The 24,806-nt window shown below is 41.3% G+C and overlaps 2 protein-coding genes across 2 annotated transcripts; one reads left to right on the top strand and one right to left on the bottom strand.

Annotated features, from left to right (window-relative positions):
• Position 1: 1 nt before the first annotated feature.
• Positions 2–3,890, bottom strand: CSUI_003715 (cleft lip and palate transmembrane protein 1). The gene is made up of 3 exons (XM_068063910.1): positions 2,615–3,890; positions 1,961–2,133; positions 2–981 (listed from the first exon to the last, which is right to left on the bottom strand). Exons 1-3 carry the CDS (start codon positions 2,885–2,887, stop codon positions 852–854), a joined length of 576 nt encoding a protein of 191 aa, XP_067924115.1. The 5' UTR covers positions 2,888–3,890; the 3' UTR covers positions 2–851.
• A 256-nt stretch (positions 3,891–4,146) lies between these two features.
• Positions 4,147–24,785, top strand: CSUI_003714 (uncharacterized protein). Its single transcript, XM_068063909.1, has 6 exons — positions 4,147–8,679; positions 10,576–17,970; positions 19,259–19,998; positions 20,713–20,866; positions 22,492–22,752; positions 23,918–24,785. The coding sequence occupies exons 1-6, from the start codon at positions 4,991–4,993 to the stop codon at positions 24,516–24,518; spliced, it is 12,840 nt and encodes a 4,279-aa protein (XP_067924114.1). The 5' UTR covers positions 4,147–4,990; the 3' UTR covers positions 24,519–24,785.
• The last annotated feature ends 21 nt before the right edge of the window (positions 24,786–24,806 follow it).

The raw sequence follows: 24,806 nt of genomic DNA, 5'->3' as shown, positions 1-24,806 counted from the left end.
AGAAAGGAAAGAGAAAGAAAAGAGAAAGAAAGAAAAGAGAAAGAAAGAGAGAGAAGTTAGTGGAGGTTTCAGGGTCCCTTTGTGAATCATCAGGCTCATATCTCTCCAACGCGAGAAGATCGAAGAATAAATGAAGGAGAAGAGATAGACTCTAAATAAACTACAGACACATAAAGTGATAGACAGAGATAGACAAATAGATAGATAGGAGATAGATAGGCGGACGTGTAGAGAAAGAAGGAGAGAAGAAGAGAGATAAGAAAACATGAAGACCGGAGATCTCTCTCTCTCTCTCTCTCATTCTCGGCTGAGTTGTAGTAGAAGACGAAGAGTTTGCCAGTTGAAGACAGGCGCATCTCTTTCTTTCTTGGCAGGAGTCACCGAGAGAGAAGAAGACAATTCGAGAAAGAATAAAGAAAGACACAAGCAGAGTTCAGTCGGACGATAAGAGCAAAACGAAAGAAGAGAAGAGAGAGGGAGAGAGGGAGACATGGGAGAATGCAGAACAGAAGAAGGAAAGAGTGAAGAGAGAGATCAAGAAGAAGAGGAGATAATTAACAACATACATCACTTCTCTCTCTCTCTATCGCTTGATCTATCTCCCTATACTTTATTTTCTCTTCTTCATTCTCTTATCGACCCCCCGGCAAAGAAAAATCCCCGACCCACAACAGGCATGCAACACACACGTAGATGTCGAGGACCCCGTCGGGTGTATATACACCTGAAACACAAGATAACATAGAGAAAGAGTGAGAAGAAGAGAGAAGCAAAAGAGAGAGGAAGGAAACAAGAGGAATGAAAGAAGAGGGGAAGTTAGAGAAGATGGATAGAAAAGACCGATCTCTCTCTTATCTTTCTTTTCTTCTTGTTTCACCTGGGACAACAGGAGCAGAGAGTCGATGGACTGACTGGAGCGGCAGTTCCTCTCCTGTATCTTCATCTAACGACCTCACGTGAAAATACAAGGTCGCATTCCTTCTACAATACACACACAAAGAAAGAAAGAAAAAGAAAAGAAAGAGAAGACAGAATGAGAGAATGAAAGAGAAGAGAGAGAACAAAGAATGGATGAAAGAAAGAGAAGAAAGAAGGAATGAAAGAGAGAAAAAGAAAGAAAAGTCGTTAGAGCCTGTGGCCTTGGCGACAAGATAAGATAAGTCTTCGTGAAGAATGAGAAGAATTCTCTCTCATTCTCTTCTTCTTCTTTTCTATCTCTTCTCTGCGGTTTCGGTACTCCTATGAGCAGAGTCAAGTAAAAAGATAGGAAAGAAGAAAAGGAGAAGAAAAGCAACTACACTAGGCTCTCTTGAGGAAGAAGAAGAAGAAACTACCAACTTTCTTCTTCTTCTTCCTCACCTCGCGAAAAGGCTTGGAGAAGAAAGAAAGAAAGAAAGAAAGAAAGGAGAAAGAAAGGAGTTTTGATGGAGAGAGGTCATTCGCATCTATCTCTCCCGTACTTCTAGCGCTATTCAACACACACATACATACATACTTATACACACATATATATATACATATATCTATCTATCCTCTATCTACCTATCATATCTATCTATCCTCTATCTACCTATCTATCTATATATACATACGAATGTGCTATACCTACACACCCGGAGATTGTACATACATATGCGCATAGACAGATAGATAGATTGATGAGAATAGATACATATATATATATATATATATAGAGGAAGATAGATAGATACATAGACATGTATATGTATGGATCGACAGATGGATATGTGTACTCTTGAGCACTACTACGAAATGCAAAGCTCTTTAGTGTTCCTTCCATGTAGTGGAGAGAAAGAGTATGTAGAACCTATCTGTAAATAGATCTCCTGTAAAGAGAAAGTTCGATCCGCAGCAGAAGGAAGACTTGTCTCAAGCAGGAGAAGCCGAAGCAGAAGAGGCACAAGGCTACGACGAGCGGCTGGATGGAGTGCTGACCTACCGTAATAGAGAAGGCATGCGCACTTCCACGTCAGGCTTTCCTTTGCCTGAGAAGTTGAGAGAGTCTTGCAACCTTTCTAAAGGAGTTAGAAATTTCTTCGCTTCTCTCTCTAGCCTCATCTCTCCTTCTGAGTTATATGGCCGACGAGATACACTCCCTGCATACATATACAACTACACAAAAAGAAAAAAGAAAAGAAACAGAAGCATCGCCATCACAAAGGAAAGAAGAGAAAGAAGATACAGCAGAGAGAATAGATACACCTCCTGATATATATACATATCTGTATGGATACATCTATACTTAGAAGAAGAGTGAAGTGGATGTGCAAGCATACACATACAGCCAGGAATTTAAGAACGTCCAATTTAAAGGGAAGATACAACGCACGCAGTATATAGATGTATATCGATGTATATAGATATATATAGATGTATGTATACATATTGACGTGAGTCCTGTGTATCTATCTCTTTAACAAAGAGGAGAAGGAATCTTGAAGAGACTCCTAACGCTTCCTTAGTGACACCCCCAAAGACAAGAGGACATGCCCCCCTCCAACTAGGCTCATTCTATCTATGTATCTATCTTTATATACATACACATAGATGTATATATATGCATGTATATGTATGTGTATGTATATGTACTTACACGAGTATTTTTAGCAACGAGGAGAGTTTTGAGGGGAGGGAGAGAAGCGACAGGAGAGACGAAGAAATGAAAAGAAATCTCCAGAGAAGAAGGTAAAAGATTCGTACTGATAGGAGGCGGACCCGCTTCTTCATCTTCTTCTCCCCCTCCCCCCCCTTTTTCTTTCATTCCAGGTGTATAGACAGGTGGCTGAGTTTCACGATAGATCGAATAGACAGAAAAAGAAAAGTACGAAATAACTACCACTAGAACTGCAGCTCCTATTTTCCCCATGATGACGAAAAGGAAAAGAAGAAGGAAAAGAAAGAAGGAAGGAGAAGAGATGAAGAAGAAGATAAACAGATAGGAAAGAAGAAGAAGAAGAAAGCAAACAAAATGAAAAGATGCTTTTCTTTCTTTCTTTCTTTCTTTTCGAAGAAGAATTCGGCGCAGTCAGGAAGAGAAAGAAAGAAAAGGAGTTGCGGAGCGATGGGGAGGACTCGATCGCTACCGTACCTTAGGGTAACAAGAAAAGATAAAGAAAGAAAGAAAAGAAAGAAAGAACATGAAAAAGAAAGAGACCCTCTTCTTTCTCTCCTAATGCTTTACTTCTCTGTTGGAAAATACAAATGCAAGGTATGTCTTGTCTCTCTTTAGAGCTATCTGCTTCTAATGAAAAAGATGAAGAGAAAGAGAGAGAGAAGAAGGAGAGAGAGATAGAGCAAGTCGGGGAGACACCTGTCGACGTTGAGTACCAAGACCTCCCTAATTAAAAGAAGAAGAAAAGAAAATGAAGTTTGACTCGACGACCGTTGAAAGACTGCAAGGAAAAAAGAAAAGAAAGAGAGAAAGAAAGAAAGAGAGACTGCAGCGAGAAGATGAAGAGGAAAGAAAGCGTGAACGAATAGGACAGGAAATCGAAGAAAGAGATAGAAAGACCTCTGTCTATGACTTCCGACCAATAGAGGAGAAGAAGGAAGAAGAAGACCGATCTTTCTATCACGTCTCACACAAGAGAAGACTGAGAGAAGAGAAGAAGAAACAAAGAATAACAAGACCACTTTCTTTAAAAGAAGAAATGTCACATGAGAAGAAAGAAGAAAAGAGGAAAGAGAAGAAAGAGAGAGAGAGAAGTAAACGACCCCCGGCACAACGAACACAAGATGCCTTTTCATGCATTAAACGTCTCGGCCGAGAAGAAGAAGAAGTTCTGACGTTTCTTTTCCTATCATGAATGAAGATGGAGAGGTCTTTCGCATGCAAAAGAAGCCTTGAGATACTGCTAGATGATGTGAATGAAGAGGTGAAAGAAAGAAAAGAAAGCTGTAGAAGAAGATACTTTTCTTGTTCTCCCTTCCCCTCCCTCTCCCTCCCTTGACGTGTTTTAAAACTCCTCGTGCATGCAATTGAATCGATATGGAAAGAGAGAAGAAGCATCGAAAGATAAAAAAGAGGGAGAGAGTTAGCTCGATATCTTGTCTTTCTCTCTTTCTCTCTTTCCTTCTCTCTTTCTCCTTTCTTTCTTCTTTCTCTTTCTTGTCCTTTCAGTTGGTCGTGTGTCGAGATACATTGAAGCTCCATCTTTCCTTTTTCCCAAGTTTCTTTCTTCATCTCCCCTCGTCGTTGGCACGGGGATATCTGTCGAGCTCGTCGTTCTCTCTCGATTTCTCTTTCTTCTTTTCCTTCTTCTCTTCAACTAAACGGTCGAATGCTCTGCTGAAGAAGAGCAAGAAAAGGAAAAAGAACAAAGAGAAAAAGAAGAGATGTCTCTACACGGGACAACTCTTCTTAAGGCGATTCCTCTCTCTTCTCTTCTTCCACTCCTCTCTCTCCTATCAGTCAAATCTTCTTCAAAGCAATCCAAAGTCTACGCCTGTAAAGTCACGTGTCTTCTTTTCCTTGCGAACCTCTCTACACACTTCTTCCTATCTATCTCTGATGTAGTTTCAATCTATCCATCTTCGATCTATCTTTATCTATCTTTAATCTATCTTTATCTATCTTTAATCTGTCTTTAATCTATCTTTAATCTATCTATCTTTAATCTATCTATCTTTAATCTATCAATTTCAGATGTTTCTATGATATATGTGGGCTGCTTTTCTCTCTTCGCTCTTGCTTTTTCACAGTATACAAGTCCAAGGAGAGATCTCGTCAAGAATAGAGAGGAGAAGAAGAAGGAGTGACAAGAGAGAGAGAGAAGGTCAACATAGAGATCATATGTATCTTTACTCGTCTATCTGAAAGATACCAAGTGTATCAAAGATAGATATCTTAAGCTTTTCTAACTCTATCAAGGAATTTCTTTCAAAAGAGAGAGAGAGACAGAGAGAATCCTTACATGACTTTTCCTCTCTTTCTTATCCACATCTATCTATCATCTTCTCTATACACAACATGCCGCCTGACACGTTAGCCGAACCTTCTTCTTCTTCCGCTTCTTCTCTCTCTTCAGAAGGAGAGCTGAGGAATAGGAAATCCTTTGTCTCTTCATCTCTCTCTTCACCCCCTTCTTCTTCTTCTTCTCCTCCGTTTTCTACATCTTCATTCTCTTCCTCTCTCGCATCGCACCCTAAGGCAAACATTCCTCATAAAAAGCACATACCTTCTTCCTCTTCTCCTTCTTCTTCTCCTTCTTCTTCTTCTTCTTCTTCTCTCTGCGAGAGGTTAAGGCCATTGTGGGTAGTGGAGGAGGTGCTGCGGCAGGTGAAGAAGAGACCTCGACCCAAGGAAGTGCGAGAAGAAGAAGAAGAGGAAGAGAAAAATGGCGAAGCGATACAACTCTCTTTTTCTCCTCGTTCATCTTCTCTTCTGGCTCGTCTTCTTGCACGTTGTGTCTCTCTCACGTCTTCTCCTTCTTCTCTCCTTGTTCTCCCTCCTCTTCCTTCTTCTTCTTTTTCTCATTCTTCTTTCGCCTCATCTGTTTCGATTTCGTCAACAAGAGACGAAGAAAAAGAAGGAAGTTGTCCTCTTCTTTCTTTCTCTTCTCCTTCTGTAATCCACCCCACGCATGGTCGCTTTCACGCTAGTCAGCTTTCTTCTCTCCTCGATATGATCGAAGAAGATTTGCGTCTTCTTACTCGCGTCATCCTTCGATCTTCTCACGACATGTCTTTCCTCTTGAGACATCTCCAATTCTCTTCCTTCGTTGGATCGATCATTAATCACTCGATCCCTTCTTCTTTCTCTTCTTCTTGCTCTCTCTTGTCTTCGCAGGTCGACGAAGAAGAGGAGAGAGTAGGAGATCTGAGAGGCTGGTGTCTGCTAGAAGAAATCTTGCAAGGATTGAATCTTCTTCTTTCACAGACATCTTTCTTCCTGACGTCTTCTTCTTCTCCTCTTTCTGTCTCTTCTTCTCCTTCTTCATCTCTTTCTCTCTCTTCAAAACTCGTCAAGACTTCTGCTGCTCTTCTACGTGTTGTGCTTTCGGTAATTTCGCGAAGGTTCTTCTCCCTACACAGGAGGAGGAGGAGAAGAAGAGGAAAGAATGAAGAAAGAAGAAGAAAGAAAGAAGAAAGAGAGGAAGAAAATGACATGTTTATGCATACAGATGAAAGGGAGAAGGAGACGGAAGAAGGAGAAGAAAGTCCTTACAGACAAGAAAGGAGAGAAAAGCGAAGATCAAAAGAAGACCGAGAAAAGAACAACAATGGAAAGGATAGATCTGATAAGATACTTTCTCAACAAGATGAAGATGAAGAAAAAATGAGATCTTTAGTTATCTTTAGAGATATCTCTTTCAATGGAATTCTCTCTCTTTTCTCTCTATGTTGCACATCTCTCGAACTTCTCCTCTCTTCGTGTCAAAGAGCTTCCGAATCACCTCGCCTTGTCCTCGATGCTCTTTGTCAAATAAACCTCTCCCTCTCTTCTTCTTCTTTTTCTTCTTCTTCTTCTCTTTCTTCTGTGAAGCAAATTCGAAAGAGAGGGAGAGGCATCGAAGAAGAAGGAAAAGAAGAAGATAGAGAAGGAGAACAAGAAGAAGAAAGAGAGAGAGAAGCTTCTGTGTGGAGGTGCAGAAAGAAGGTCGCAGGCATGTGTGAAGAAGACTTAGACACCGCAAATAATCCCTTAATGTGGGATATCTTCTACGTGGTCGGGTGTGCCTACACATTTCGGAATTTTTCTTTTCAAGAGGAAGAAAGAAGAAGCGACGATAGTTCACAAGGAAAAGAAGAAGAAGAAGAAAGAGAGAAAGAAGCAGACGAAGAGCATGCGAAGTTAGAGAGGAAGAAGAGAAGAAAGGAGAAGGAGGAGGAAGAGGATGGGTCTGTAAGCAGTAGAAGAGAAGAGATAAGAGAGTTGCTGATCGAAGAAAGAGAAGAGAAGACGTTGGTCTATGAAGACGAAGAGAAGCTCTTCTCTCTCGGATCTTCAGAAAAGCCTACGGACTCCTGCAACTTCCTTTCTTTCAAGAAGATGCCTTACGAAGACAAGAAGAAGAAGACGATCGAGAAAGAAAAGAAGAAATGGATGGAGAGTCTGGTACTGGTAGCAAGAAGATTGAAGATGATGGGTAGAGAGTTCTGCGATCTTCTTCTTCTTCTTCCTAGGAGCGCAGGAGGTCTTTGCGTTTCTCATTCTCTTTTCCTCCAAGGTGTATGTACACTGGTAAAGAGTGATCTAAAGTCAATCTTGCAGGACCAAACGACAAAGAAGAACAAGAAGAAGAATGAAAACAAAAGCTTTTCAAAAGACGGAAGAGGAGCAGGAGGAGGAGGGGGACAAGAAAGACTAGGAAATCTCCACGACTTCGTCCAGAGCCAATCGAGAATCCATGAAAAGGAATTATTTCACTGCATGCAAAAAGAGACTTTCGAGATATTGACGATGAAAAGAAAAAAAAGAGAAAATCTAGAGACACAAAGAGAAAGCGGAGAAGATGCGGATGATCTCTATGCAGATAGTGAAGAAGATGAAGGTGATAGACTCGATGGGAGAGAGAGAGACAAGATGAAGACACAAGGAGAGAAAAGAAAAGGAAGAGGAGAGATTCCATTCTATGATGCTTTGATCAAGAAGCAGAAACGTAGTCGCCATGGAGGGGATGAAAGTGAGGTGTATGTACACCGTATTCTTGCGTGCTTGAGATATGTCATGAACCAATCTGTACAAGAGGAAAAAGAAGCAAAGGAAGAAGACGAAGAAGAAGAAGATAGCGACAGCTTTTCTCTTCCTTTTCATTGCCCTCTTCTTCTCCATTCTTCTTCTCCTCTGGAGATTCTCAGAGACTTCGCAGTCTCTTCTCCATGCAGTCAATGCATACAACGTATACAAGCCAAACCTCACATCCATCATCTCTATCAAAATGAAAGATCTTCTTCTTCTTCTTGTTCATCTCCTTATTTCTTTCCTCTTCTTCGTCTTGCTGCATGTTCTTCTCTCGGCAGTCGCTATTTCGTTTCTGTGGGGGTGTTAACTCTCTTTCCTTTCTTTGCAACGTCTCTTCTCACTCGAGTCATCCACGTCACAACTACGAAATCTTCTTCTTCTTCTTTCGCTCTGCCCTCTGGAGAAGAAGCAGAAGACCAGCGAGACACACAGAATGAGAGGAGTAGAGAGGCTATCTACAGAACGTCATCTCTCCTGACGAAAGAAGAAACCTCCCTCGCCCATGACTCGCAGGGACATCGAAACGACCCAGCCGAGGGAGGAGAGATAGACAAGAGAACAAGGCATGAAAGTAAGAAAGAAAAAGGAATAGGAGGAGATCTACCTTCTTCTCTCTCCTATCATCAGCAGGAGAGTCACGAAGAGGATCCAATCTCCTCACGTCAGAATATTTCTTTCGGGGCGTTTCTTCTTCTTCTTGAGGTCTCTCAAGACCTTCTCTTATCACCTAAGAAGTTGTCTTTTAATCTCCTGTCTAAGACGAGAAAGATGAAGAAAGCTACAGAGACAAATACAGACAAGAAGAGAAGACCTGCTGACGACGAAGTTTCTCCCTTGCACGCACACCATCCTGGAGACGAGGAGGAATCGACTTCCCCGTCTCCTGTCTCGTTGATAGAAGCATGGAGTAGGAGACAAGGGTGTCTCTTCTTAGATGAGCTGAGAATTCAGGCCCTTGTTCTCCTCTGGGACTTGTAAGTTAACAGGGGAGTTTGAGGGGTGTCTATCGATCAATAGGCATAGTCATACACACCCGCACTTCATGGCGTTCGTATGTAATGAAGAAGGAGGAGAAGAAGAAGTCGTAGAAAAGGCAGAAGAAGATGATGGAGATGAATCGGAGGTGGACTATGAGTCTGAGAACGACAGACCTATGAGCTAGATAGCTAACTAGACAGATACTAGCTAAGGAGGTAGACAACATCTAACTGGCTAGCTAGCGCTGAGGGGTGGGGGACATTGTCTTAAGATTCTAAGGAGACACCGAAAGAGGGAAGGTCTTCCTTCTTAGGATACATACACAGAGGTATACAGACACACGCTGTGTGGTATATGCATGTAGGGCAGGTGAGAAGGTCGGGGTTGTAGTTCTCTTGTCTCTCTTGAAAGATGAAAATGACGTCTACTACATCAGTAATTTCTATCTAAAGGTCTTCGTGTGTATGAGTATGTAAGTAGATGTATCCATGTGTGTACGTACATGTATATAGGAATATGTATGTATATCTGAATAAGGATAGGCTTGAATACGCATATATATCTGTATGGACTTGTAGCGTGTTCGGTAGGTATCAGATGGAGGAGGAGGAGGGTGAGACACTCCTGCACTTGTGTAGTTTGCTTGAGGTAGAGTGTATGTACACCCCAAGTTAGTGATGAGGCGAGGTGTCAATGGACATACACGAAGACTTCATATTTACCTTCGCGTGACTATCGCATACCCAGTAGGAGGCAAATTCGACATGTATTTCTCTCTCTCTGTATATATATATGTCTATATATTATATATATATTTATGTCTATATATACATACATAAGAGACAGACGTTTACTTTCTTTCATAAAGCTTCTGTCTTCGCGATTTTCTCCCGATAGAACGTACATATGTCGCCCCTGTTGTCTCCTCTCGCTTCTGAAGTGTATATACACTCTATACTAATGCTGCTGTGTACGCACATGAATACAGACGCCTGCACCCATGTATACACCTTCATACATACATACATACATTTTCATACATACATATAGCCTACTGATCGCATGCACTAGAGTCGTTTCGAAATCTTCGTTGTAAAGCGAGGGGGTGCTGCCTCACACGAGATGTGTACGGTATCAAGGCGAGTAGGACAGTATCCACACTAGCACTGTTAACTTTTTGGACCATCACAGGGATTCTCAGGTGTACATACACTGCAAGTCGATCGGAGTCTTGTATACATGCAATACCTCTATTGGGTTGTCGCTGCATGGTGAGGATGCGTCTCTCCCACCTCTGAATTTAGTGTCTTCTGTCTTGATAGATACTTCTCATCGAGTTCTTCTTTCTTTTGAAGAGAAAAAGATGTCTCTCTTTGGTTTGCGTCTCTATCTCTCTGGGACTTTCCAGGTGCGAACTCGTCTCTTCATTCATGCCTACCGGGCAGAGTATTTCTTCGCGTATATACGTATATATGTAGATAGATAGATGGATTAAAGATACATCGATAGATAGATAGATTGAAGATAGATATGTGCTGTAAGTTTATCTATATTTGGTCGTATAGATCCACTGCTTGACATTTCCGTCACCTCCATATCTCTCTCAGCCTCTAAACAGTTCCTCGTCTCCCTGAGCCCCTCCGTCGCTATCTAGCGTATCTGTACGTCTCTATGCTCTTCTATTCGTATCACCCTCCTCATATATATACATGTATATATATGTCTATATATATGTCTATGTATATGTCTATACATGTACAGCTGAAGTATCTGTTGGATGGAGTGTATCATCAGGAAACTTCCGTGAGCTGCATGGTTTATTCTTTCTCATCTTCTTTTCTTGTAGTTTCTCTCTCTCTTTCTTTTTCTTTCTTTTGTGTGTTCTCCTTTAGCGTGTCTTTATCGTCTCCCCCTCTTCTTTCATTACGCGATGATCGCTTTCATCTTCAACAGAATTCTTTATCTTTCTTTGCGCGATTCCTCCTGGTGTCTATACACCGTATTCTTTCTCGAGGAGAAGATCGTCTATCTCGGCATTTCCAGGCATTGTCAGACTCCTCTCAACTCAAACCTTCTTCGTCTTCTTCAGATCTTTCTTCTTCCTTCTCCCTCTCTTCTTCTTCTTCTTTTGTCGTTTGCCATGGGATTTTCTTTCTTTCCGAGATACGCCAACTCCGGTGTATGTGGAGAGGTCTTAGGTTACTTGTGCAGCATTCTCCTCGCGTTCTTGTAGAAGAGCACCTTCTTTCTTTCATCTTCTCTCTTATGTCAAGAGAATACCAATTACTTCCCTTCTTCTCTTCTCCGTCTTCTTCCTCTCTCTCCTGTATCGACTCTTCTTCTCTCCCTATCTCTCACCCCTCTTCACTTCCTCTCCCATCTACGTTCTCTTCCCCTTCTTCTTCTTCTTCTATTCTTTCTTCTTTATCTCGCTCGCTAGGAGGGGAACAAGAGGGAGATTTGAGAGAGAAGGAAGTTTGTCTTTCTCCCCCATGTGATGTCCTTCTAGACTTCATTTTCAGTGCTTTCTCTGGTCTCAATGATATACCTGGTCTTCTCGCTTATCTTGAGAGATGGGTCAGAGAGGAGAACTTCCTCCAAATCACTATTCCCCAAGAAGATCTTCATGAAAGTCAGCAGACAGAGAAACCTCGAGGCAGGCATCCTGAACAAGTCACAGAAGAAGGAGAAAGAGAAAGAAGGACGAGAAGAAGAAGAAGAAGAGATTTTCTTTTATCTCCAGTTGTCTTAGAACGTATCTCCAATCTCGTAATTTTGACAAGGAGGCAGGGGCAGAGCTTCGATAAGAATAGTAATTCTAGCTATCTTTCTTCGCTTCGTCAGACTTCTTCACATCTTCATCTTTCAACTGTACCTACACCTCAAATACCCCAGGTAGGCAATCTCTTTTTAAATCTTCTAATACAAGAAATCTCCACGTGTAAGAGAAACAGGGAGATGTCTCCCCTTACTCTCTTGCCAGTTCAAACACATCCTAATTCAGGCGTGGAAGATCAACAGAACGAGGAAGAGAAGCAAAGGAAGAAGAAGAAGAGAGAAGAGAAAGAAAAAAGACTATCTTCTCCATCTTCTTTTTCTTCTCTAGAGGAGGCTCATCGTATTGAAACGTGTACTTACCTGTCTAACAGAAAGGTAAGCAGAAGAGAAGAGAAAGAGAGAGAGGAACCTCTCATGATTGATCGAGTAAATCTATGTATCTCTATTCTTCTCTTTTCATCCTTTCTAGAAGGTCTGCAAGAGCTGAGACAACCCTTAACGTCTTATGACAAGAAAAAAGCTGAACGTCTCGAAGCTTTACTTCCTTCGCTTACCTCTCTTTGGCTCCGGTCCGATCACTATCTCTCTCTTCTCTTCTCTCATACTGTATGGCTGAAAGATGATCTCTATCATAGCAGCCAAGAGAGAAAGATCAAGAAGAAGATAAAGAAAAAGATGAAGATGAATCTTTCTTTTCCTGCGTCGCTATTTCCTTCTCTTTCTCCGTGTCTGCACAAGAGAGATCGCATGAAGAAGCTCTCTCTTGAAGGGGCAAGAGAGGAGAAACAAGAAGAAGAAGAAGAAAAGAAGAAGAAGAGAGAAGAGAGCTTCGATCATGGTGGCTGGCTGGAGATTCTTCAGTATTATAGTGTAGGTAGGCTTCTTGTTTCGCTAGGAAAGTATCTTCTTCTTCTTCGCTCTACCGAGTGTCCTTCTTCTGAACAGTCCGCTGCTTGCCATCTTTTACATGGGAAAGAGACAGAGATAAAGGAGAAGAATGAAGCGAAGAGCAAGGAGAAGAGCCAAAAGGAGGAGAGGAACAGGGATGCACATGTTTCTTCTTCTTCTTCTTCTTCTGCTTTGTCTCAAGAGAGAGAGAGTCATCATGAGAGGAACGAAGAGGAAGAAGAAGAAGAGTATGAAGAAGTTATATTCTCCTTATTTCTCTCGATCGTAGAGGAAGAAGGAGAAGAGTTGGGAAGAGACTCGTCGTCTTTATGTTCGTCCTCTTGTCTCTCTCTCCGTCGGCGAGAGAAAGAGAAGAGACTGACCTATCTTCTCTCTTTCTATGCGCTACATGAACTGCACTACTTTCTTCGTTGTCGACAAGAAGAAGAAGAAGCAAAGAAAGAAGAAGAAGAAACAGAAGGAGAAGATCCAGAGAGGAAGAAGAGGAAAGGCATCTTTAGGAAAGGCAACAGAAACGATCCTTCTTCTTCATCTTCTTTTAATTCTCATCTTAGTCTTCTTTCAGGTGGCGAGAAGAGAGAGAAGACCTTCAACAGAGAGATAACGTCGGACGATTCTTCCATGAGAGGTCTCTTTGGGAACGAAATTTCTTCTTCTTCTCTTCTTCCTCTCCCTCCTTCTTTCTTCTTCTTTCCTTCTTCTTCTTCTTCCGGTTCTCGTTCTTCTTCTTTCTTCTCAAGATTTGAGAAGAGGTTTCTCTCTAGGGTACAAGGCCTTCGTCTCGAGCTAGCTATCGATGCGGGAATTACATTTCTTATTCTTGTCGATTCTCATAGCTCTCCTAAGAAAGAAGATAAGATCCTTCTTCAAATAGCAGGAGAAATCTCTACATGTCTTTTACTTCTTCTCTCTTCTTTCCATAGTTCAGTATCTCCCTCTTCTTCTTCTCTTTCTTATGAACGGATCTCTTCTCTCTCATTCCAAATCGATGCTTTCTGTAGCGGCAAGACACCTGATCTTTCTATGGAACATCGACAAGAGCTTCTAAGCTACCTTCCTCTTCTTTTGCGATATTCCCTCTCTTTTTCTTCTCCGCCTTCTCTACGTACACCTCATTCTCCCTCTCTTCTTCACATGTCTCTCTCTTCTCTCGATCTTTCTTCCTCTTCTTCTCTCTCTCGGAATGCCTGTCTCTTCTCTTCGCCATGCATCTATTCCTCCTTTTATCTTCATTCTTCGCCTGCATGTTTCTCTCGTCTCCTTCTTTCCATCATTCATCGCGCGATTCTCTACCCTTTTGATCAAAGAGTGCATATCCACGATACAGGTCGCAGCACACCCTCGGACTGCCGACTCTTTCTTATCGATTCTCTTAAGATCTCTTCTTTGTCTTCCAGGTCTTCATCTATCTCTTCTATCGTTCCTTCTTCATCTTCTCTTCGTCATAGCTTATCTCTTGATGTATGTACAGCATGTCTTTCTCCTCCAATTGTTCTTTCTACAGATTTCTATGAGATTCGTGAGTTCCAGCCGTTTCTTCTTCTCTCTCTCGCATTAGCTATGGAGAGAGAAAGAAGATCTTTGGAAAAGTCTCTAGGCGCCTTCATGAAGCTCTACTGTGGAGAGGGTCATATGGCGACAGAAAGAAGAAGATCTCTTTCTCATTCTATCAAGGGGAGAGAGAGAGAAGAAGGAAAGTATGAAGGTGTACGAAGGGACTGCAGGGGCGAAACAGAAGAGAAAGAAGACAGATTGAAAGAGGAGATGAAGAAGAAAGAACTCGTAGAGGAAAACGAGGAGTTGGAGGAGACGATTAAGCAGGAGAAGAAGAAAAAGAAGAAGAAGATAGTGAAAGAAGTGACGGAGAGGAAGAAGAAGAGGAGGGAAGGACGTTATCAGCAAGAAGAGGAGGAAGAAGAAAGGATAGGGATCGTATCAGATGAAAATGAAGAAGAGGAAGAAGATCATGAAGAAGAAGAAGTTTACACTCTTGCTGAAAGAAGAAAGAGAAGAAGAGAAGAAACAGAAAAGAGAGAAGAAGAGGAAGAAGCTCTCTCTGGGAAACTTAATGAAAAGACGGTGTTGTCCCTCATCCATGGGATGCTTTTGAATCTGCTTGAACTGAAAAGACTTACAGACTTTCTTCTTTCTCAAGTCTCGAGAGAATATCTTTCTCTTTCCTCTTTTTCATCCTCATACTCGCCTTCTCTTTCACACCTCTTCTTCTCCTCTTCTTCTTCTCCTCTTGCCTCTGGACGGTGCTTTTCACACATATCTAGCAATTCTCGACTTCGCCAGCCCTCCTACTTTACAGAAGAAGAAGAAGAAGAAAGAGAGATAGAGAGTCAGTCATGTGAGAGAGGAGAAAGATCTCCTTTTTCTGCTGGAGAAAAGCTTGAGAGAGAATTATGGAGGTCTTTGCATGCAGTCTTGAAGTTGCGGCTATTCTTTCTCCTTCAGATAGATGACCTTCTTCCTTTCATCGAGGCCCTTCCTTCTCGAAATAGAGACATTTCTCACACGAAGAAAATGGGTCGAGAAGATCCAGTAAATGCAACGTGCAGAGACATTGAGAAAGATGAAGAGCTAGGAACTTCTCTCTTCTCTCCTCTTTCTTTATCTTTCTCTCTTCTCTTCTCTTCTATCTCTCTAGTTCAGAAAAATCTTATGCAGTCGTATCTTCATGTATGCCAATGTTTATTTGCTGTACATACCCCCGAGCTGCTCTTCTCTACATCGCCATCCTATACTTTCTCATACCGAGGCGAGAGAACCCCTGTCCTTTCTTCTTCTCTTTCTTCTTCTTCTTCTTCTTCTTCTGTAGATGAGTTGATCGGTCTTATAGTAGGGATTGTGAAGGCGCAATCAGAGAGAGAACAAGAAGGAGAGGTCCTCTCTCCATCTCCGAGAGAGAAAGAAGACGAAGAGAGAGAGGGGATGAAGACAGAGAAGGAGAGTCAGGATACCAGTGTCGGATCAACAGGAAGAGGAAATGAAAGAAGAAGAAGAGTGATGGATCTACCTCGGATTGATCTGTGGGTCAAGAGGGACATTATTACAGGTAAGACTGAGATTTTAAGGAGCGGAGAAGATGAAGAAAATGAACGAAGAGGAAGAAGAGGGACAGAAAAGATAGAGAAAGAAGAAGAAGAACTGATACCTGAGTGGTGTCCGGATTTTCTTCTCTTCCTCTCGGGTGTCTCTAGTCTACATCATGAGCTATCTTATTCCCTCTGCATGACGAAGAAGAAAGAAAGAAAAGATCCTGAAGAAAAGAAAGAAGAGAACAAGACGATGCCTCAGACAGAAAGACCCGTATTCCCATCTTACCCTCCCAAGAGATTTCTGAAGTCTCTTCTCCTCCGACTGATACTGAGCCCTTCTTCTTCTTCTGCATCGCTGCTGTCTACACACACTTCGAGGAGCGAAGAGATAGAAGAAGAAGAAGAGGAGGAGAAAGAGGAGAAAGAGGGGGAAGACGAAGAGATGAGCGAAAAGCGAGAAGAGGGAGAAGGAGAAGAGGAAGAAGAGGTTTGTGATGGATGTCTTGTCAGAATGATAGCTCATACTCTAGCATCGCAATTCTATTCTTCTTCTTCTTTTGTCTTTTCTTCTCCGGTGGTAGAGAAAGAGAGAAGGAACAAGACCAGAGAAGATGAAGAAGAAGGTGAGAAAGAGAATACAAAAGAATCCTGCCTATCCCATTCTTCGTTAGATGCTTCTCTTTCTTCTTCTTCTTCACGACATGTCTGTATGTTTATTCTAAGACTTCTTCTTCATCTCTCGAGTCGCATACCTCCTTCCCTATTCTTCTTCTCCTCCTCCCGAAGTGAAGAAGAAAGCAAGTCCAATCTTTCTTCTTCTTCTCTTCAGAAGGATCAAGTCACTTCCCTACGATCAGGAGGAGCCTGCGATGGCAAGAAATTCCCCAGATCTCTTCTTTCTCTTACTCGAGACAAGAAGAGAGAAGAGGAAGAGGAAGAGGATGAAGTGAAGAGAAAGAAGAAGAGGAAGGAGACCGCGTGTGGGTCTTTCTTTTCTGAGAGTCGTAGCGTGTGTATGTTAAGCCTAGATATCGTAGCTTGTTTAGCAGAGCTTGTCTCACCTCAGCTGATACTAAGGTCTCTACATCTCCATCTTCGCATCTTACGAGGTTCTTCTTTCTCTTCTTCTTCTTTCTCTTCGCAATTCATGAGACCCAGATTAAGCAGGGATGTGCCAGAGATAGATAGTGAGAGAAAGGACCAAGATAAGAAAAGGGAGATCTGTTTTGCGAGGAAAGAGAAGAACGTTCTCCGTGAAGCTGGGGAGAAGCAGCATGCTTACACAACCTCGATTGTCTCTAGTGAAGGTCAAGGGCAGAATCGCGATGAAGAGAAAGATTTCGAAACAAAGAAGAAAAAACACAAAGAAAGAAAAGAAAAAGAAGAAAAAGAGATAAGAGACACTCGAGAGAAGAGTAAAGGATGCATCTCTTTCAGCACAAAGCTTCTCTCTCTTCTTGTCTGGTCCTACCAATATCATCCTTTCTCTTCTTCTTCTCCTCTTCTCTCGTCTACAACGGCCTGTACATCCTCCAGGTGTACATACAGCAGAGCCAATCGCAGAGAAGGATCCTACCCTCTCTCCCACCCTCGCATTCATCGCCCTACACACATTGCAAATACAAAGACCTTCCTAAAGAACACACCTACGACAGAAGAACTTCCTTCTTCTTCTTCTTTCTCTTCTTCTTCTTCTTTCGGTCGTCTGTCTGCAGCTTCACTTCATCTACAGACACCCCAGGATGAGAACAACTCCCGCTCGCTCATCGCTCTTGAGAGATTTTCTTCTTTCTTTGTCTCTCCTTCTTTCTTCTCTCCTTTCTCACAAGATTCTTTCTTTGCATCTTCTGACCTAGGAGAAGAAGAAGAAGAAAGTAGGAGTATGGACTCTCTCTTTTCTTCTCTCTTTCTTCTTCTTTCTGATTTGGCAGAGACCGATGATCTGATCGACTATGATACGTGCATTGTCAAGCGTGGTCTCATCGATTCTCTCAGCCGCGCGGTTTTTCTCTTCTCTACTAACTGGTCTTCCGCAGCTAGATACGACGTCTCACGATATGAAAAGTCTTCTCCTTCTCATCTTCTCTCGAGAAGAACGAGGAAATCTCCTGAAAGTCCAGCGACCCACAACATGCAGAAGAGGAAGAAGAAAGAGAAAGATCAGATGGAAAGAGAAGAAAGTTCCGAAGAAGAAGAAGAAGAAAAGACAGATGAAGAAGAAGAAGAGGAAAGAGAATTAGATGTACCCGAAGAGGAAGAGGGAGAGGACCAGGGTGGAGAAAAGGGGAAGGAGAAGAAGAAGAGAGAAGACTCTTTGCTTTCTTTACAGGCGATGAAACGCCGCCAAGAGCTCTGGTGTATGCGGACCGAAAGGCTTGTCGATCTCCTTCTACTTCTTAGAGAAAGAGAAATAGAAAGTCTTCTCTACAGAAAGCAAAGAAGAAGAAGAAAAGAAAGAAAAGAGAACTTTTGCGTACAAAACGAAGAAGAAGAAGATTATGACGAAGGATTTCTCTTCTCAACTCCCTATGAAGAAAGCAGCACCCCTAGTGAAAGGTATACCACATACCTCGCAATATATGCACACATGTATATATATATATATATGTATATCTATCAGTCTATCTATGTATAGATCTCTCTAGATATATGCCTTAAAAGAATCTTGTCAGTATACATCTTGAGGAGCGTGCGGATCAATCATACGCATATTTATCTATCGATACATTCTTGTGTATCTATCTATCTATCTTTAATCTATCTATCTATCTCTTATCTATCATGAAGAGAGCTCTGCCTTTCTCTCTCTCTATGTATAGATATATGTCTATATACATGTATGTATCGATAGGTACCCTTCTTCTTTAGCGATAGAGTTCGACAGATGTTGCTAGAGGGACAGCATAAGAAGAGAAAAGCAGAGAGAAGGTGCATGTCTCTTAAGGGCTGTACTCTTCTTCTTTCTTTCTTTTCTTTCTTTCTTCTGTCTTTTCTTTATTTCTTTTCTCTTTTTGCAATTCGCCTTTTCTGCATTTTCTTTTTGTTCTTCTTCAATCGCCCTCTTGCTGCTCCTTAGGACGAAAGTGCTTTTCTTCTCTTCTTCTTCTTCTGGCGCTTCTTTACCTCTCTGTGTGATAGTCCGAAGATCCCGTCTCTTTCCCAATACTTCACGTATGTTACGTATACATTGTCGATGATAGATAGAGACAGAGACAGAGACACACACATATATAGATAGATAGATACATACATACATAGATATCTATGGATCATGGAGAGAAGGCGTGAGGGTTGCAGAAGGAACGTACTCCCTCTAGGCTACCTGTATAGATGGATCTTCCTTTCGTTCCTCTCTATCCATTTATAGATAGATAGATAGATAGACGTATATGCCTCTGTTACTTTTCTTTCGCTCTTTCTATCTGTCTGTTCATATTGATCTATATCTATCTAGTATCTATCTCTATACCTTGTAAGGCGACTGTTAAAGATATACATGGGCCTCTCCCTTCCACACTCTTCTTCATCTCTTACAGTCTATCATAGGTTCTATACATACATGCATGCAGCATATGTCTATATACATATTTAGAGGTATACACATATGTCTATGTGTATGTATATACATGGCTATCACTATGTATATATATATATATGTCTTGTATATCTTTATCTCTATGTATATGTATAGGTATATCTCTATCTCCATGTACATGTATATACGTGCAAGTCTATCTATCTCTCTATGTATATAGATATATATATGTGCGCAGGTGAGGGTGTATGTATACTTGTATGTATGTCGACATAGGAGGGCTTTGCATGTGTATGTGTGTGTTGGTAGGTGCTGGATAGGTCTACTTCAGAACCTTCCTTCTTCTCTTCTCTTCTCTATCTTCTTTCACTTCCAGCGCCGAACTTCTTCTTTTTCTTCTTTCTCGTCTTTTTCTTCTCTCTCTCTTCCTCTCTCTTCTTCTTCTTCTCTCCTCCTTCATGAGACTCTCTCTACTTTCTCTTCATCTCCCACTTGCGCTACCTCTTCTCTTTCTTCTTCTTCTTCTTTCTTTCATCCTTTGGTCTTTCTTTCCGTCATCTTGCATGCAGTCAACGCTGTCTTCTCTCAGCGCCAGGATATTATCAGGTGCTTACGATATTCCTTCTCTTCGGAAACAACGTCTTGGAAGGGGCTCTCTTCTCTATCGAAGAATGAGAGGTCTTCTTCTTCATCTTCTTCGCATTTCTTCGTTCTTTTGCGTCTTTTCTTTGGAACGTTACAGTCGCCACACATTGTGTATCTTCTTCAAACATCTTTCTTCTCCCCTCGAGTCCGTCACACCACCTCTCCTTCTTCTTCTTCTTCCTCTTTTCAAAGGCTTTTCTCTGGTAATGAAGAAGAGGTTCAGAGATCTTCCTCTTCTTCTCCTGTATGGATGGAGATAGCGAAGGAGAAGGTATCAGGCGGGGCAGCAGAACAAGAAGAGAGAGGAGGAGGAGAAGAAGGAGGCATTATGTTTCTTAAAGGTCTCTCTCAAGCGACGTCAGCTTTAGCTACGATAGGAATGCGTCTATCAGAAGAAGCTCTTCGTAAGATCTCCTCGATCTCCTCTCTATTTCCTTTTGCCTCGTCTCTTTCCTCCTCGCTTTTTTCTCGTCTTGAACGAACGAAAGGCGCTTCGGACGAGGTGCTCTTCCTCGCAAGCATCGATTCTCTTACACGATGCGACCTCGGCCTCTTTATCTTTAAGTCCATTTGATATCGCCACGGCGGTCTTTAGCATGTCTTCTTTCATCTTCTTCATCTTCGATAAATGCCCTCCATATTCTCTCTCTATCTTTTACTTATCATATATAGCCTTCTCTCATAAGATCTCCTCTCTATATAGAGAGTTAGATAGATCAAAGATAGATAGAGCCCTTTGTGTATCTTCTTCTTCCTGTCGTCTACTGCTCTATACACAAAGACAGTGTACGCCTACTCCTTCATAACGACACGCAAACATATAAGTACCTATATGTACATGGATATAGCTGTATACATATCTATCTATGTATCTCTAGATATATATATATATATAGGGGGTATGCTAAGAAGATTTAAGAGACAAGAACGTCAGCTTTGCTGTCTGTGTATGTAGGAGTCGTTAGTAGCAGAACTGAACCCTGTCTCTTCTCTCTTCTGTCTTAAGCCCTCTCCACGCATGCATATCAATACATATATATATATGTATATGTATGAATGCATGCAAAATATGTCTGTATGTGTTTGCCTGTGTTTGGCTTTTTGCTCTCTCCACGTAGGGCGAAGGCAGAGACGTGCAGGGGGAGATGAAAAGGAGAAAGGGAGAAAGATATCTGCCTCCTTCTCAGCGGGTAGATTTAAGATCTTGGAAAGTATAGGAATGACTATAGCTCAAACGGCTCGCATTTTTGTGGATCTTCTTAAGAACCTAAGGTACGAAAAGAAAGAAAGTGAAGGCTTTTTGTGGAGAAAATGTGAATTAACGTATGCTTCTCTTCTCTTATCTAATTCTTATCATTGTCTAACGTCATATCTTCCTACACCTCTGCATATATATATATATATAGAGAGAGAGAGATGTACGCATGCCCCCCCGTGTATTATATATATATATATATATATACCGTTGGTAGTATGTTTACATGTGTATATATATATATATGTCTCTGTTTATGACTAGATATAGACCAGCAGGTAGATAGATAGACTGAGACGTCTCTAAGAATCTGTAGTGGCAGCCTAGATAGATGGGTCGATAGATAGGTATATAGATGGAGAGATAGATGGAGAGATAGATCAAAGATAGATCAAAGATAGATAGATCAAAGATTGATAGATTAAAGATAGATAGATCAAAGATTGATAGATCAAAGATAGATAGATCAAAGATTGATAGATAGATAGATAGATCGGGTGATAGTTCGATAGATGGAGGAACAGATCGATAGATAGATCGACAGATCGACAGGTAGATCGGGAGATAGATCGAGGGATAGGTGGAGAGATAGATCGGGCGATAGATCGATAGACCGGGGGGTAGGTCGATAGATCGGGAGATCAATCAATGATAGATAGACATGTCGATAGATAGATAGATGGATAGATAGATAGATAGATTAGGGACATCCGCATATAGATAGATTAGACATAGGTAGATAGCTAGATTAGAGACATAGGTGGGTAATAGGTAGATCTGCGTATGTACATCCGTTAGGCAGGTGCAGAAGGTGGGTGTCTCTCCCTCATTTGTCTGTGTGCCTGTGTGTAGTTGGAGATCTTCAGCTGTATTGTCTGTCTTTTTCTTCTTCGATTTATGCCACTATTTTTTCTTCTCTCAGGAGTGCATGCAGCCTCCTCTCACTCTGTTCTCGATACATACCATGGGCGTATACATATACGTACACAGATATGTAGATATCGACACCTATATATGTATATATGTATATATATATATATGTATATAGGTGTATAGATAAAGATGGAGATCTTTTTCGCGTCATTCGCAGCCTATACATACTCACTCACACCTACTGAGCTATATACATACGCATGTACGTATATATATATGTACATATATATATATATATTCGTGTATACGCGTGGATCGCCTCAATCTATACGTCTATGCAGATATGTATACTTATACATATATATATATATAATTTTCTATTGCAGGAGCGAGTGTGCAGGCGTCTGGATGCCTACATACATCACATATATCTATATACATGTTTGCATATATATATATATGTATATGTGTATACAAGTGTATACATGAGATATACATGTTTCTACAGTCTACAGGGTTCACTTTAATCATAGTTGAGAGCTGAAGAAGAGCGTGTGTGTCTTTGTATCTTTTCTTTAAGATATTTTCCTCTTGCCTATCCTCTCTTCCTTCTCTTTTGAGATATGTCTATCGTCTCTTCTTCTCCTCTTGCTTCCTCTCTTTCTACTTTTTCCGCGAAGTCCCATCTCTCTTTACCATTCTTCTGTTGTCTCGTCTCTCCGGCCTTTCTTTCTGTCTTTGCCTCTCTGTGCCGTTTTCTCTTCTACAGCGAGTTAGAAAATGTTTCTTCTCTTCTTCACGAGCCACTTCAAGAAGAAGAAGAAGAGAAAGGATTCTTAGATGAGGAAAAGGAAGAGAGAAAGAGAAGCTCTTTGCATCGATTCTTCTCTCATGAAGCTATCATTCAACTTCACACTCTTATCCTCCTTATAACGGCCTACCCGGATCTTCAAAAGTCTTTGCTTAGCCAGTATTTCTTTCCTCTCTCTCTTGATCTTCTTCTTCTTATCCCGTCTCTGCCTATTCAATTGTAAGTGCAGAAAGAATGAGAAAGAAGTCTTCTTCTTCTCCTCTCAAAACGCAAACGCATAATGGCGTCACAGGAGAATAAGTACTAAGATAGGTAGATAGCTGGATAGCTAGATAGATAGATTAAAGATAGATAAGGTGGAGGTATGTATCATACATGGATAGACGTGTCTGGTCCTTACTATGTCATGAAGTCCCTCGCTTCTATCGAGCCTCTATTTCTCTCATCACTCTCTCTCTCACACTGATCAACTAACTAACTATATATATATATATATATATATAGGTACATACTATATGATATATATATACTGTATATAGATATACTATATGTGCATATACGCATGTGGTGTATAGAGAGAAAAGAAGAGGGTTTGTTTTGCGGGATGTATGTGAGGGTGTGTGTGGAGGACTCTATGCCTCTTCTACGTGAATGGGAGAGACAAGAAAAGGAGAGAAAGAGAGAGAAGAAGAAGAAGAAGAAGAAGAGAGATTTATCTTGTTTCTTTTCTCTGAAGAAAACGAGCCACACGAAGAAGACCGGAAAGAAGTTGATACAACTCCTCTTATCGTACTCATCTCCATACTGCTCTTCTTCTTCTTTCTCTTGTTTAGCTCCTCGCCTTATGATGTGTGTCACTACCCGTTTCTCGGCTATCTTCTCTCTTCGCCTTCTTGTCAGTCGCCTCGAGTCTATCTCCATCTCTTCAGCAGAACAGCAGATCTATCTATCTATCTTTAATCTATCTATCTATCTTTAATTCATCTATCTATCTTTCTTTAATCTATCTATCTATCTTTTACATATCTATCTATATATATCTATATTTGTAAGATTGATATCTCATACGAACTTCACAGCATACGTAGCTATACGTATATCTATATATATATATATATATATGTATATATATATGTATATACATAAGTGTCTATATATATTTGTTTCTTCCTTGTTGTCGTGTATTGAAGACGTCACTACTCTCTGTCTCCCTCCCTCTCTGTCTCTCTGTCTCTGTCTGTCTGTTTCGTTATCTTCTCCTCTTTCTCTCCCTTTCCATCGACCTCATACATCTCTATCTCTTTCCTTCACTCTCTTTCTTTCTTATCTCTTTCTTTCTTATCTTTCCTCGTTTTCTTTTCTTTTTCTTTGGCTTCTTTATCAGTAGTGAGAATGGCGAAGCTCTTGATCGATTAACAGGATGCTTTGAGAAGTTGAGCGATTGGGTTGTCGCTGGCTGGGGGAATTTTACGCGAAAGAGAGAAAGTCGTCGAATTCTTCTACTCTTATCTGCTGAGATTCTTCATATCCGACACCAACTGCATCTCCTCTCTATGATCTCTTCAACTTCTCCTTCTTCATCTTCCTCACTCGGTTCTTCTCCGGGTGTATGTACACCCGGAGAAGAAAGGAGAGGTGTGCACGATGGCGACTTGGGAGGGCGTTTGGCGAAGAAGATGAAGGAGACAAGAGAGCTGTCGATGCAAAATGCCCTATCACCCGCTACAGTAAAGAAGAAGATGAAAAGAAGAAGAAGAGAGAAAGAAGAGAACATCAAGAGATGTGCGTCGCTTTTAGAGAAGCGTCTTCTTTTATCTACTCTTCATGCATGTCTCCAAGGAGGGCTAGGAGGATCAACAGAAGGAGAGAATGATATTGAGGTGAATTGTCTTCTAGCGACTTTGTCTTCTCCGAGAATTCGATCGGAGTTTATTCTTGCGATCCAGCAATACCTTAAAGTCTATAAGTTCAAAGGAAAAGCTTAGCGGAGAAGAAACAACGTCTTTATCCTATTCATCTCTATCTGTCTCGATAGAAGATCTCAATGGAGATACATGTACAGGTAAATAGATAGAAGGAGAGAAGCGGGCCTTGTTTAAGCGCTTCGATGAAAGAAAAGAAATCTTCTTCTTCTTTGTTCTTCTTGGTCCTTCATGAGAGAGACATGGTGTACATACACCACAGCTGGAAAGGCATTCAGTGCATGCATCGAAATATTCTTGATACAAACAACCTACTCCTAGACCCCCTACTCCTATTACTACTGTTTCTTT

The sequence above is a fragment of the Cystoisospora suis genome, assembly GCF_002600585.1.
Source record: "Cystoisospora suis strain Wien I chromosome Unknown contig_1675, whole genome shotgun sequence".
NCBI classification, from domain to species: domain Eukaryota; phylum Apicomplexa; class Conoidasida; order Eucoccidiorida; family Sarcocystidae; genus Cystoisospora; species Cystoisospora suis.
Note: the sequence above shows the minus strand (reverse complement) of the source record. Positions and strands in the feature narration are given on the sequence as shown.

Coding starts and splice junctions, on each gene's coding strand:
- CSUI_003714 (XM_068063909.1), top strand. CDS start 4,991: ATGCCGCCTGACACGTTAGCCGAACCTTCTTCTTCTTCCGCTTCTTCT. Junction 19,999..20,712: donor TCTATCAGAAGAAGCTCTTC/GTAAGATCTCCT, acceptor CTCTCCACGTAG/GGCGAAGGCAGAGACGTGCA. Junction 20,867..22,491: donor GATCTTCTTAAGAACCTAAG/GTACGAAAAGAA, acceptor TCTCTTCTACAG/CGAGTTAGAAAATGTTTCTT.
- CSUI_003715 (XM_068063910.1), bottom strand. CDS start 2,887: ATGGGGAAAATAGGAGCTGCAGTTCTAGTGGTAGTTATTTCGTACTTT. Junction 2,134..2,614: donor TCGTTGCTAAAAATACTCGT/GTAAGTACATAT, acceptor CTTTTTGTGTAG/TTGTATATGTATGCAGGGAG. Junction 982..1,960: donor CGCATGCCTTCTCTATTACG/GTAGGTCAGCAC, acceptor TGTGTATTGTAG/AAGGAATGCGACCTTGTATT.